At 50.9% G+C, this 11,277-nt stretch overlaps 1 protein-coding gene across 3 annotated transcripts; it reads left to right on the top strand.

Moving 5' to 3' along the window:
* The first annotated feature begins 298 nt into the window (after window positions 1-298).
* On the top strand, window positions 299-10,957 carry ARMCX4 (armadillo repeat containing X-linked 4). Of its 3 annotated transcripts, none has more exons than XM_043459458.1 (6): window positions 299-755; window positions 1,243-1,310; window positions 2,302-2,379; window positions 2,724-2,804; window positions 3,089-3,154; window positions 3,527-10,957. In XM_043459458.1, the coding sequence occupies exon 6, from the start codon at window positions 3,672-3,674 to the stop codon at window positions 10,617-10,619; it is 6,948 nt and encodes a 2,315-aa protein (XP_043315393.1). In that variant the 5' UTR covers window positions 299-755; window positions 1,243-1,310; window positions 2,302-2,379; window positions 2,724-2,804; window positions 3,089-3,154; window positions 3,527-3,671; the 3' UTR covers window positions 10,620-10,957. The 3 variants fall into 3 exon arrangements, with proteins under 3 accessions (XP_043315393.1, XP_043315392.1, XP_043315394.1); XM_043459457.1 differs by having other exon boundaries at window positions 3,089-3,179; XM_043459459.1 differs by lacking the exon at window positions 1,243-1,310 and having other exon boundaries at window positions 3,089-3,179.
* The last annotated feature ends 320 nt before the right edge of the window (window positions 10,958-11,277 follow it).

The following is an 11,277-nucleotide window of genomic DNA, read 5'->3' as shown; positions in this document are numbered from 1 at the left end:
AAAACTTTATATTTAAAATGTTAATAATTACTGGTCTGTTTTCAAAGCTGTGAAATAGTTTACAGCAACTAGAAAGCATTCTTAATGTGGCATAAAATAACGTCAACAAATGAATGAGTCTTTTGTTATTTTTACAACCTAATTTGTAAATGTCAAACGAAAATGGCTTGACGCCATTTCCTCATTACAAAAACAATGAATGTGACGTAAAAACGGGAAAAAAAAGGGGGCACAACAAAAGAAAGTTAAACCTCTCCCTGCGCTCTCTACTCCCCTTCCTGACATCCCTTCCCTGGCCCATGTAGGTGCGGCAACTACCCTAGGACAACGCTAGTCTTAGAGACAGTCCTCAGAGAAGCTGCAGAAAAGGCCGGAGCCAAGGCCTGGAGGTGGAAGGGGGGATGCAGACCCTCCCTGGCAACAAGAGAAGGGCAAACTCCAACCGCAGGGAGATGATGCCACTTGTGGGCTCTCAGATTGGAGGGAAACGAGCTGAGTGACGGGGCCTCGCGCACAGCTGGGTGGAGGGGGAGACCGTGCGTGAGGAGGTGGAGGGGAGGGTCCTGTTGAACTCCCCACCAGCCCCTGGGAGGGGGGGATCGGAGAGTGAGCTCGGCGGTGACGCGGGGCCCTCACGTGACCGCGAGCTGCAGAGCGACGCAGCCTTCGGTGCAGTAGTCACTCCAGTCTGGGTACCAGCTCCCCGCTGCCCTGCACACGGCGGGCTGGCATCGGGCCCGCGGCAAGCAGAGCAGGTAAGGGCCCCGCGCACTGAAGCCAGGGCGGCAGCGGACTGCCAACCCCGGAGCTGGCCTGGGGGTGGGGGAGAAAGCGGGCTCAAGTTCCTGGAGCCTTCGCTCCGATTCTCCCAAGCCCTGCTCCTCCTACCTAAGTCTGTGCTGGGGAAACCTGGGCTTTGACAGGGCGGATGGTGGGGGGAGTGTCTCAAGAGGGAAATGCAGAGATTGAGATGTTCCTTCTTCTCTGACTCTAATCACTGATTGCACACGTCCGCTCCGCTTCCAGCTGGTTTCAGTGGAAGGGACACGCCGCCACGGTGGCGTTTGCAGAGAAAATGGTGGGCCTTAGTGACTGGACGGCGGGGTTGGTGCGGGTGGCGTCTCGCAAGGTGTGGAGGGACGTTTGATAGCCGGGTTCCTGAATCTAGAAAGGCGAGTATTGGGATCTGTGTCCTGGGTGCTAGTCCAAGCACTCAGTGCCTTTTCTCCTGTCTGACGACAGGATTCGTGTGGCAGTGTTTGTGGCGAGGCGAGGGAAGGAGAGGAGCAAACTGCACAGGATCTGCGGAGGTTAGTGTGGGCACGGACACTCGCTGTGAACCGTTGAAGTGCTGTATGATTATTCTCTATGACAGGAACTTAGGCGCCGCTATCTGGTTGGTATATAGGGTGGCTCTATAGGGGACTTTCTCTAAACTGTGTTTACTTACCAAACTTACCAAGCTTGGGCTTTTTAACTTAAAGTGTATGTTGAAGCCATACCAATAAAGACAGCAACTTTTCTATGGATGCTTTTTTTTTGCACCTCAGGTAATACTGCGAAAATACAAATTGCTGTCTCAAAGAACTGCTTTTTTTTTTTGGAGATAACCTTTGCAGGGGACGGATGGAGATTTTGCAGAAGCCCCCGAACCCCAACACACATACTGTTTCTTTTGTTGGAGACTGCTAGAGATGGGTTTAAGGAGAAGTAGATGGCAGTAGGCTGTCATTCTAGAGTATAGGATCTAGGGGCCTCCATCTGTCTCCCCGTTTTCCAGTTTTCCAGATTCTTTCACCTGTTGGTACAGGTGAAGGAAATGATAGACTTTGGGGAGAAGGCCTAGAATCCTACAGGTGATTTTAGAATAATTCGCCTCTGCTGCTCCCCTTTTACCTGCCTCCCTTTTCCACCCTGCCTGTTTCAGTGCTGGAGAAGCCCTAGGTTTTGTTTGCCAGAGAACAGGTGTCTAAATCAGATTGTTGTTGTTTTGCCGCCAAGTCATGTCTGACTCTTTTGCAACCCCATGGGCTGTAGCCAGCCAGACTCCTCTGTCCATGGGATTTCCCAAGCTAGAATACTCGAGTGGATTGCCATTTCCTTCTCCAGGGGATCTTCCTGACCCAGGGTTTGAACCCAAATCTCCTGCATTGACAGGCATTGGCAGGCAGATACTTTACCACTGAGCCACCAAGCCACCAGGGAAGCCCCGTAAGGCAGGTACCGGGGCCCATGTTTTAGATGCTGAAATGTCATAAGTACTCAACATTTATCTTTCTTTTTTTCTATGTTTGTTCCTAGGTCTTCCCACAGGGCAACAGTAGGGCTGTTTACCACTGAAAGCAAAGGAAAGTGGGAGACTGGCCTGGGACTGTGGAGGTTGGTGTGAAGATGGGCAGTGCATAGGGGTAACAAGAGAGGATGGGCATATAAGATGGCTGAGACTTGAGAGAGTCTCAGTGGAGGGTTCTTCCACTTCTTCTGCACTCTGCCAGATTTCCCTTGTGTTGCCATCCTCCCTGCTGATATCAGTGCAGGAAATGGTAGGAATATTGGGGTAAGGGTGGGCTGCAATGGGACTGAGAGAAGACTTGAGAGGATGGATCATATTAGCAAATTGGACATGGGCTCTCACAAGGCAGGGATTGGAGTCAGGGATCAGGGTACTTGTCCATTCTGTGAAGGATCTGATCTCTAGTCCCTGTTTGTTTACTTGTCCACAGCTGGGTCTACAGGTCTGAAAGGCTTGAGATCACTGGAAGCAAGGAAATAAGGAGGAAATTATTCCTGATCAGTATATGCTGGTAAGAGGATGGGTATTGCCTGGGTAGACATTTAAGGTAGGTTGTTGGAGGTGAGTGTCTATCTGGAGGTATCCAGTGTCCAGTCTGGAGGATACTCAGCCTCCCCCTTTTCCAGGCGCTTTCCCCACCATCCATTCACTTACCCCACACCTTCACCTTTATTGTGATAACAGGGAATGGGGTAAATTGAAGAGGATAGAGAGGTGGTTTGTTAATAATATATCTGTCATGGTAAACAAAATTTTCACTCCTGTCTGTTCCTCCATCTGTCTGTCTGTCTCTAGGTCCACAGATCTCATGAGTTTATAGATCTCCTTTAGGCTATACCTCCAATCAAGAAAAGGAAAGAGGTGGGAATTGCCTTGATCATTACAGGTTGGTATGAGGGTGGGGACCTGTGGGAGTGGTGACCAGAGTAGGTCCAGTAAAAATCAGGGTGTGAGGGCTTCAGTCTACCATCCGTAGTCAGCACTACCACCATCCTTTCCACTGTTCATTTGATGTAAGAAAATGTGTATGGAAGTACCCTGGGGGAAATTGTTGGGCACTGGGAAAGATGGAGAGGAGATAAAATAAAAGGGATGAAAAGAGAATTTGCTAATTATCCTCTTCTCCCACAAAGCACATCATTTTTACACTTTTCTTATTCTTCTGTGTATCTGTCTGTGTGATGCACAGAATTAGAAGAGAAACTTTAGCCCATTTCCTTCCTCCACTTCTAGGTCCATCTCCAGTGGCAGCTGTGGTGGCCTTTGAGTGACTGAAGACCAGCACCCTTGCAGGCTTACATGCAAACCTACTACCCTCTTTTCCCAGTCTAATTGAGCCCCTTTGTATCTTGTTCTTGCCTTCATCAAGGGTGATTACATGGGTCGCATTCAGGAAGTGGGCTTGGTGACTGCAGGACTGATGATCTGGGCTGGTGCCTGCTACTGCATTTACAGATTAACCAAGGGAAGAGCCCAGAGTGTGAGGCGACTTGCCAGAAATGGGTCCAAAGTCAAGATGGAGACTGTGGCTGGGATACAAAACCAGACTTTGGCCATGTGTGAAGCCATGGTTGGGACAGAGATTGAGACTAGACCCAAGCCCAAGACCAGAACAGAAACTGGAGCAAGAGATAGGTCTGGAGCTGAAGTAGAGACTAAGGTCACTGCTACAGACAGAAGCAAAGTCTATTCTCAAGCCAAGGCAATGGCTGAGGCAGAGACAGAGACCCAATCTGAGGCCAAAACAGTGGCTGGAACAGTGATAACAGAGGCAGTGATTCTGACTGACGCCAAAGCCAGTGAAGTGGCCATGAAAGAGGCAGTGACCCAAACTGACTCTGAGGCTGGGAAACTAATCAAGAAAGAGGCAGTGACCCAGACCAAAGCTAAAGCTTGGGCACTTGGTACCAAGGTAGAGACCAAGAAAGAAGCAATGACCCAGACCAAAGCAGAAACTCATATATTGGCTGAAAAAGAGATAGAAATGAACAGAGTGGTGGTGACACAGAATGAGGCCTTGGCAGTAATCAGGGAAGTGACCAAGACGGGCACCATAAACAAGATCAGAAGTGTGACTGACACCAAGGCAAGAGCCCTGGAAGAGACTGTGAGTGTGGCTAAGACTCTGTCTGAGGTCTGGTCTGGTACCTCAGTTGATGCTCAGGGAAATCCTAATTTTGTGTCCGAGGCAGAAGCTGGAGCAGTCCTGAAGCCCTGTTCACTGTCTCAGGCTGTGGCCAAGATCCAGATTGACAGCATTCTTGGTACTGAGGTTGAGGCCAAGGGGAATTGCAAAACCATGTCTCAGGCAGGGTCTTTGGCAGATATGAGGGCTTCTGCTCAGCCTCAAGTTGTAGCCAAGGCCCAGACTGAGGCCATGCTTGGGGTGGCAGTTGATGTTGGGGGTAATACCAAGGCCAGGTGTGAAGCAGGGGTCAGGGCAGATACAAGTGTTTCTACAGAATCTCAGACTGTGACCAAGAAACAGACTGAGATAGTGTCTGGTGCCAGGGTTGATGACAGGGGAAATACCAATGTCATATCTAGGGCAATGATGGGAGCTGACATGACGGCTGCCACACAGCCTCTAGTTGTAGCCGATACTCAGGTTGAATTTGTGCCTGATGCCTGGGTTAAGGGTAGAGGCAGTTCCTATGCTGCATCCATGGTGAGGGCTGGAACAGACACTGAGTCCTATACGCAGCCTCAGCCTATGATCAGTGTCCAGGCTGATGCCTTGCCTGATGACAGGGTTAAGGCTCAAGGCAATGCCAACACCAAGTCTAAAGAAGAAGCTAGGACAGACACAAAGGCACAGACTTCCATCAAGAGCCAGGCTGAGGCTCTACCTACCACCAGACGTAAAGCTAGGAGCAAAGCCAAAGGCAAGAGTAAGGCAGGGCTTGGAGTAGAGATGAAAACCTGTGCACAGCCTCAAGCTGGGGTCAGGGCCCAAGCTGATGTTTTCCCTGATTCCAGAATTGATGCCAAGGGTGATCCTGATGCCATTTCCAGAGCAGGGGCTAAGGCAGAACTGAGGGCCTCTGGTGAGCCTCAGGATATGGCCATTTCCCAGGGCGAGGTCTTACCTGATGGCCAGAATAAGGTCCAGGACAATCCCAATGCTGTTTCTAAGGCAGGGACTGGGTCAGATACAAAGAGCTCTGCTCAGCCCCAAGCTGTGGCCAGTTCCCAGGGGCAAGCCTTGCCTGGTGTCAAGAAGAAGGCTCTGGGCAGTGCCAGTGCTGTGTCTAAGGCAGGGGCTGGTCCAGATGCAAAGGGCTTGGCCCAGCCTCTGACAAATGTAATAGGCCCTGCCCAGCTCCAGGCTGTGGCCAGTTCCCAGGGTGAGGCTTTGTGTGGTGTCAAAAATAAGGCTCGGGGCGATGCCACTGCTGTGTCTAAAGCAGGGAATGGACAGGATACAAAGAGCTCTGCCCAGCACCAGGCTGTGGCCAGTACCCAGGGTGAGGCCTTGCCTGGTGTCAAGAAGAAGGCTCGGGGCAGTGCTGGTGCTGTGTCTAAGGCAGGGGCTGGGCCAGATACCACAGGCTCTGCTCAGCCCCAAGCTGTGGTCAGTTCTCAGAGTGAAACCTCACCTGGTACTAAGAATAAGGTCCGGGGCAATCCCAATGCTGCGTCTAAGGCAGGGGCTGGGCCAGATGCAAAGGCCTCTGCTCAGCCTCCAACAGATACAACAGGCCCTGCTCAGCCCCAGGCTGTGGGCAATTCCCGGGGTGAAGCCTCGCCTGTTACTAAGAATAAGGCCCAGGGCAATCCCAGTGCCATGTCTACAGCAGGGACTGGGCCAGATGCAACGTGTTCTGCCCAGTCTCAAACAGATACAACAAACACTGCCCCGCCCCAAGGTATGGTCAGTTCTCAGGGTGAGGCCTTGCCTGGTGCCAAGAATAACATCAGGGGTAAGCCCAACAATTTGTGCAAGGAAGAGGCTGGAGCAGACCCCATGAGCTCTGCTCAGCCTCAAGCTGAGTCTGATTCCCCAGGAGAATCCTTGCCTGGTGCCAGAAGTAAGGTCCGGGGCAATCCCAGTACAGTGTCTAAGGTGGAATCTGGACCAGATACCAAAGGCTGTGTTCAACCCCAGGCTGCAGCCAGTTCCCAGGGTGAGACCTCATGTGGTACTAAGAAGAAGGCTCGGGGCAGTGCCAGTGCTGCAACCAAGGCAGGGTCTAAGCCAGATACCAAGGGCTGTGTTCAGCCACAGGCTGCAGCCAGTTCCCAGGGTGAGACCTCGTGTGGTACTAAGAAGAAGGCTCGGGGCAGTGCCAGTGCTGCGTCTAAGGCAGGTGCTGGGCCAGATGCAGTGGACTCTGTGCAGCTGCAAACAGATAGAACAGGCTCTGCCCCATCCCAGGCTGTGGCCAGTTCCCAGGGGGATGCCTTGCTTGGTGCCAGGAGTAAGGTCAGGGGCAATCGCATTACTGAGTCTAAGGGAGAGACTGGAGCAGGTATGGTGGGCTCTGGCCAGTGTCAGTCTTTAGCCCATTCCCAGAGCAAGACCTCGTTGGGGGTAAAGGACAAGGCTAAGCATAAGTGCGAGGCAGAAGCCACGGGAGATGTCTCTGTAAAGCCCGAGGCTAAGGCCACGCGCACTTCAGAGAGTGAAGGTGGGGCAGGCACTCAGGCCTGCACAAAGTCTCAGTCTAAGGTCCACGACTACTACTGGAATGGGATTGGTGTTGAGGACTGGGTTGCTTCAGAGCGATGGATCAAATTTAGGTTTCAGGCTAGGGATGGATACTGGGAGAATAGCACGTCCTGGGCTGATGATGAGAATGAAGCCAACACTGAGTCCTGGAGTGTGGCTAGGAGTGAGAATGAGGTTGGTATTCAGTCCTGGGCTGGAGCTGGGGACCAGGCCAGTGGAGGGTTCTGGGCTGGGAGTCATGCCAATCAACAGTCCTGGGCTGGAGGACAGGCCAATGGAGGTTACTGGGTAGAGGCTACGGACAGGGCTGTTGGAGGGTCCTGGACTGTAGCTGAGAACCAGGCCAGTGGGACTTCTTGGGCTGGCACTGGGAACCAGGCTGTTGTGGTGCCCTGGACTGGAGCTCAGGTGAGTGACAGTTCCTGGGCTGGGGGCCAGACCAGTGGGGTATCTTGGACTGGGGGAGAGGCCATTGGAGTGTCCTGGGCTGTGGTTGAGAACCAGGCCAATGGAACATCCTGGACTGGGGCTGAGGCACAGGCTGGTGGAAGGTCCCAGGATGGGGCTGGGATTCAGGCTAATGGAGCCTCCTGGGCTCAGGCTACAGCTGGGAATGTGGTTAACATTGGGTACTGGGCTGTGGCTGTGGACCAGGCTACTGGAGGTTCCTGGATTCTGACTAGTGACCTCTCTGGTGGTGCAACCTGGGTTGGGACTAGTGATCTGGCCAAGCCTAGACTTGAGGTTCAGGCCAGTGAAAATGTGTCCTGGACTGGAACTGGGCTGGGGCCTGGAAACCAGTCCAGTGGAAAGGCCTGGGCTGTCACTGCCAACCAAGCCAGTGGAGGGTCTGGGCTAGCGTCTGTGGATCAGTCCAGTGGTGTGTCCTGGGTTACAACTGGAGAACAGGCCAGTGGAGGGGCTAGGCCAGGGATTGTAGGCCAGTCCAGTGTTGGGTCCTGGTCTGGCACTGGGAACCAGGCCAGTGAAGGATTATTGGTTGGGACCGTGGGGCAGGCCAGTGGGGGTTCCTGGACTGGGACTAGTGATCAGTCTTATGGTGGGTCCAAGCCTGGATTTGAGGATCAGGTCAGTAAAGAAGGTTCTTTGGCCCATGCTGGTGGTCAGGCTGATGGACAGTCTAGGTTGGGACCTGAGGACCAGTCCAGTGGAGGGTCCTGGGCTAACTCTGGGGACCAAGCCAGTGGAGGGTTCTTGGTTGGAGCTGCGGACCAGGCCAATGAAGGGTCCTGGGTTGGATCTGGGCATCAGGCTGGTGGTGAGGCAAAGCCTAGGTATGAGGAACAGGCCAAATCTGGAAGAGTATCTTGGGCTGACAGTGCAGGTCAGGCTAGTGGAGGGTCTATACTGGGGCTGAGGGACCAGTCTGTTGGAGATTCCTGGGCTGCTATTGGAGACCAAGCCAGTGGAGGATCCAGGCCAGTGCCTGAGAATCAGTCCAGTGGATGGTTCTATGCTTGCAGTGGGAGTCAGGCCAATGCAGGAGGGTCCTGGGGTGGGGCTGGTGGCCGGGCAGTTAGAGGGCCTGGGCTCGATCCCATGAACCAGTCCAGTGGTGGGTCCTGGGCTGATACTGGGAGTCAAGCCAGTGGAGGGTCTTGGGCTGGGGCTGCAGATCAGGCTGGTAGCTGTTCCAAACCTGGGTTTGAGAATCAGGCCAGTGGCAGAGTGTTCTGGTCCAGTGCTCAGGACCAGGCCATTGGAGGGTCTAGTCCAGGGCTTGCAGACCAGGCCAGTGGTGGGTCCTGGACTGGTACTGGGAGTCAGGCCAGTGAAAGGTCCTGGATTGTGACTGGAGATCAAGGCAGTAGCTGTTCCAAATCTGGATTTGAGGATCAGGCCAGTGGAGGAGGCTCCTGGGTTGGCACTGGGGATCAGGCTTGTGGAAAATCCTGGACTGGCTCTAAGCCTGCAAATGAGGCCAGTAGGGCATCTAGCATGGGGCCTGAAGAGCAGGTGAGTGGAGGGTCGTGGACGAGCCCTGGAGATCAGCCCAGTAGAAAGTCTCAGATAAATGCTGGGGTGGAGGCCAGGGAGGGATCCTGGTTTGGAGCCGGGAGTGAGGCTAGCACAGGGTCTTGGTTCTGGAGAGGGGAAGAAGTTGGTATTGTATCTAGTCCTGGGGATAAAAATGAAGCCAGTATTAAATCCAGCTCAGTAGTTGGGAAAGAAGCCATCATTGGTTCCAGATTTGGGGCTGAGAACAAGGCCAGTATTGGGTCCTGGATGGAATCTGATGAAGCTGTCTATATGGATTCTTGTTTGGGAGCTGAGGCTGGAGCTGTGGCTGGAGCTGAGGCCAGGCAGGAGTCTTGGCTGTGGGATGGAGATGTAGCCAATACAGGTTCTAGGCTTGGGGCTGGGGCAGAGGCTAGTGGGCGGTCCTGGGCTTTGGCTGGGGATGTAGATGAGGATGAGCTAAGTAGAGCATCCAGCCCTGATATTGAGGAGATCAGTTTAAGGTCCTTGTTTTGGGCTGACAGTGAGAACAGTAATGCGCTCAAATCTAAGTGTGAGAAAGATGTTAGTTTTGAGCGTGGGGCTAGACATAAGGTCAGCAACAAGGACAAGCTGGAGGCTGCTGGTGGAGTCAATGTAAAGTCTTGTTCCTGGGATGGTAAAAGAAACAGAAGTGAGGATAAATCTGTGCCTAAGACTAAAGCCAAAAAAACAGCTGAGTCAAGAGTCTCATGTCCGTCCATGGTCCCTGGGGCAGGACTGGGATCATGGGCAGGAGCCATGATTTGGACAGAAATGAAATTTCCATACCAAAATGAGTCTTGCTTCCCACCTGAAGATGAACTCAGAAAGCAGATCAGGTCTGGGGAGAAAACTCAGCCCTGGGTTTGCCGTTGTAAACGTGAAAATAACATGGATCCACGAGAGCTTGAAAAACTCATTTGCATGATTGAGATGACTGAAGATCCTTCTATTCATGAAATAGCCAATAATGCTCTATATAACAGTCGTGATTACCCATTTTCCCATGAAATAATTCGTAATGCAGGTAGAATCTCAATTATTGAAGGCTTGCTTAATAATCCCTACCCCAGTGTTAGGCAGAAGGCTTTAAATGCACTGAATAACATCTCAGTGGCTGCTGAAAACCATAGGAAGGTTAAAACATACTTAAATCAAGTATGTGAAGACACCATCACCTATCCCTTGAATTCAAATGTACAGCTGGCTGGACTGAGATTGATAAAGCACCTGACTATTATCAGTGAGTATCAGCATATGGTTACAAATTACATTTCAGAATTTCTTCGTTTGTTAACTGTGGGAAGTGGAGAAACTAAAGACCATATTTTGGGAATGCTTTTAAATTTCTCTAAAAATCCCTCTATGACAAAGGACTTGCTCATTGCCAATGCACCAGCATCACTGATTAATATCTTTAGCAAGAAAGAGACAAAGGAGAATATTCTTAATGCTCTTTCACTATTTGAAAATATAAATTACCATTTTAAAAGAAGAGCAAAAGTATTTACCCAAGACAAATTCAGTAAAAATTCCCTTTATTTCATATTCCAACGACCTAAAGCATGTGCCAAGAGACTTCGCATCTTAGCAGCAGAATACAATGACCCTGAGGTGAAAGAAAGAGTTGAGCTGTTATTAAGTAAACTATGATTAGTTGTAATTTTCCAAACAAATTTGAGTAATATTTTGGTTTTGCAGCTTGAAAGTAATGTACATTGTAAATCGCATTATAATTTCTAAAGTGATGTTGCTTATGATGGTCGATAGCTGGACCATTTTATGAACACCAAATGAATTCAATCTTGTACTGAAAATACATGTGTTGATTTTTACCTTGTCTGGATTGAGATATTTTTGGTATGCTTCATGAGCAGAAACTGAACTGATTCTTCATAAGTAAGCTTTGGTCCTTTGTGTGGACTTACGTTTATACATTTGAGACTTTATTTTTATGTCATCAATAAAGTTGTGTGTTTTAAGCAGAAAAAAAGACACATCTTTGTCCTTTGAACCTATGATCTATTTGGAGAGGCAAGATGTATGGGAACAAAAAGGTCCTAGCAGCATGTTAGAGCCTCTGGTCACGGCCAGCTGTTTCCTATTAGTGCTTAAAGGCAACAGAAACTTCTGCAGGCAACAGTGTTCAGGGAAACTTTTACAGAGGAGGGGGCACTTAAGTAGGCTGGGCATGAAGGATGGGCTAAAAACAGGGCAGAAAGGCATTGGAGAAGGGAGGAGTGATGGGAAAAAGGGCATGGAGGTGGTAATTTTGCTCCACAGAGGAGGCTGGCCTGCCTAGAATACAAAG

Source organism: Cervus canadensis, chromosome X (genome assembly GCF_019320065.1).
Source record: "Cervus canadensis isolate Bull #8, Minnesota chromosome X, ASM1932006v1, whole genome shotgun sequence".
Lineage (NCBI taxonomy): Eukaryota > Metazoa > Chordata > Mammalia > Artiodactyla > Cervidae > Cervus > Cervus canadensis.
This window is presented reverse-complemented; position numbering and strand designations above follow the sequence as displayed.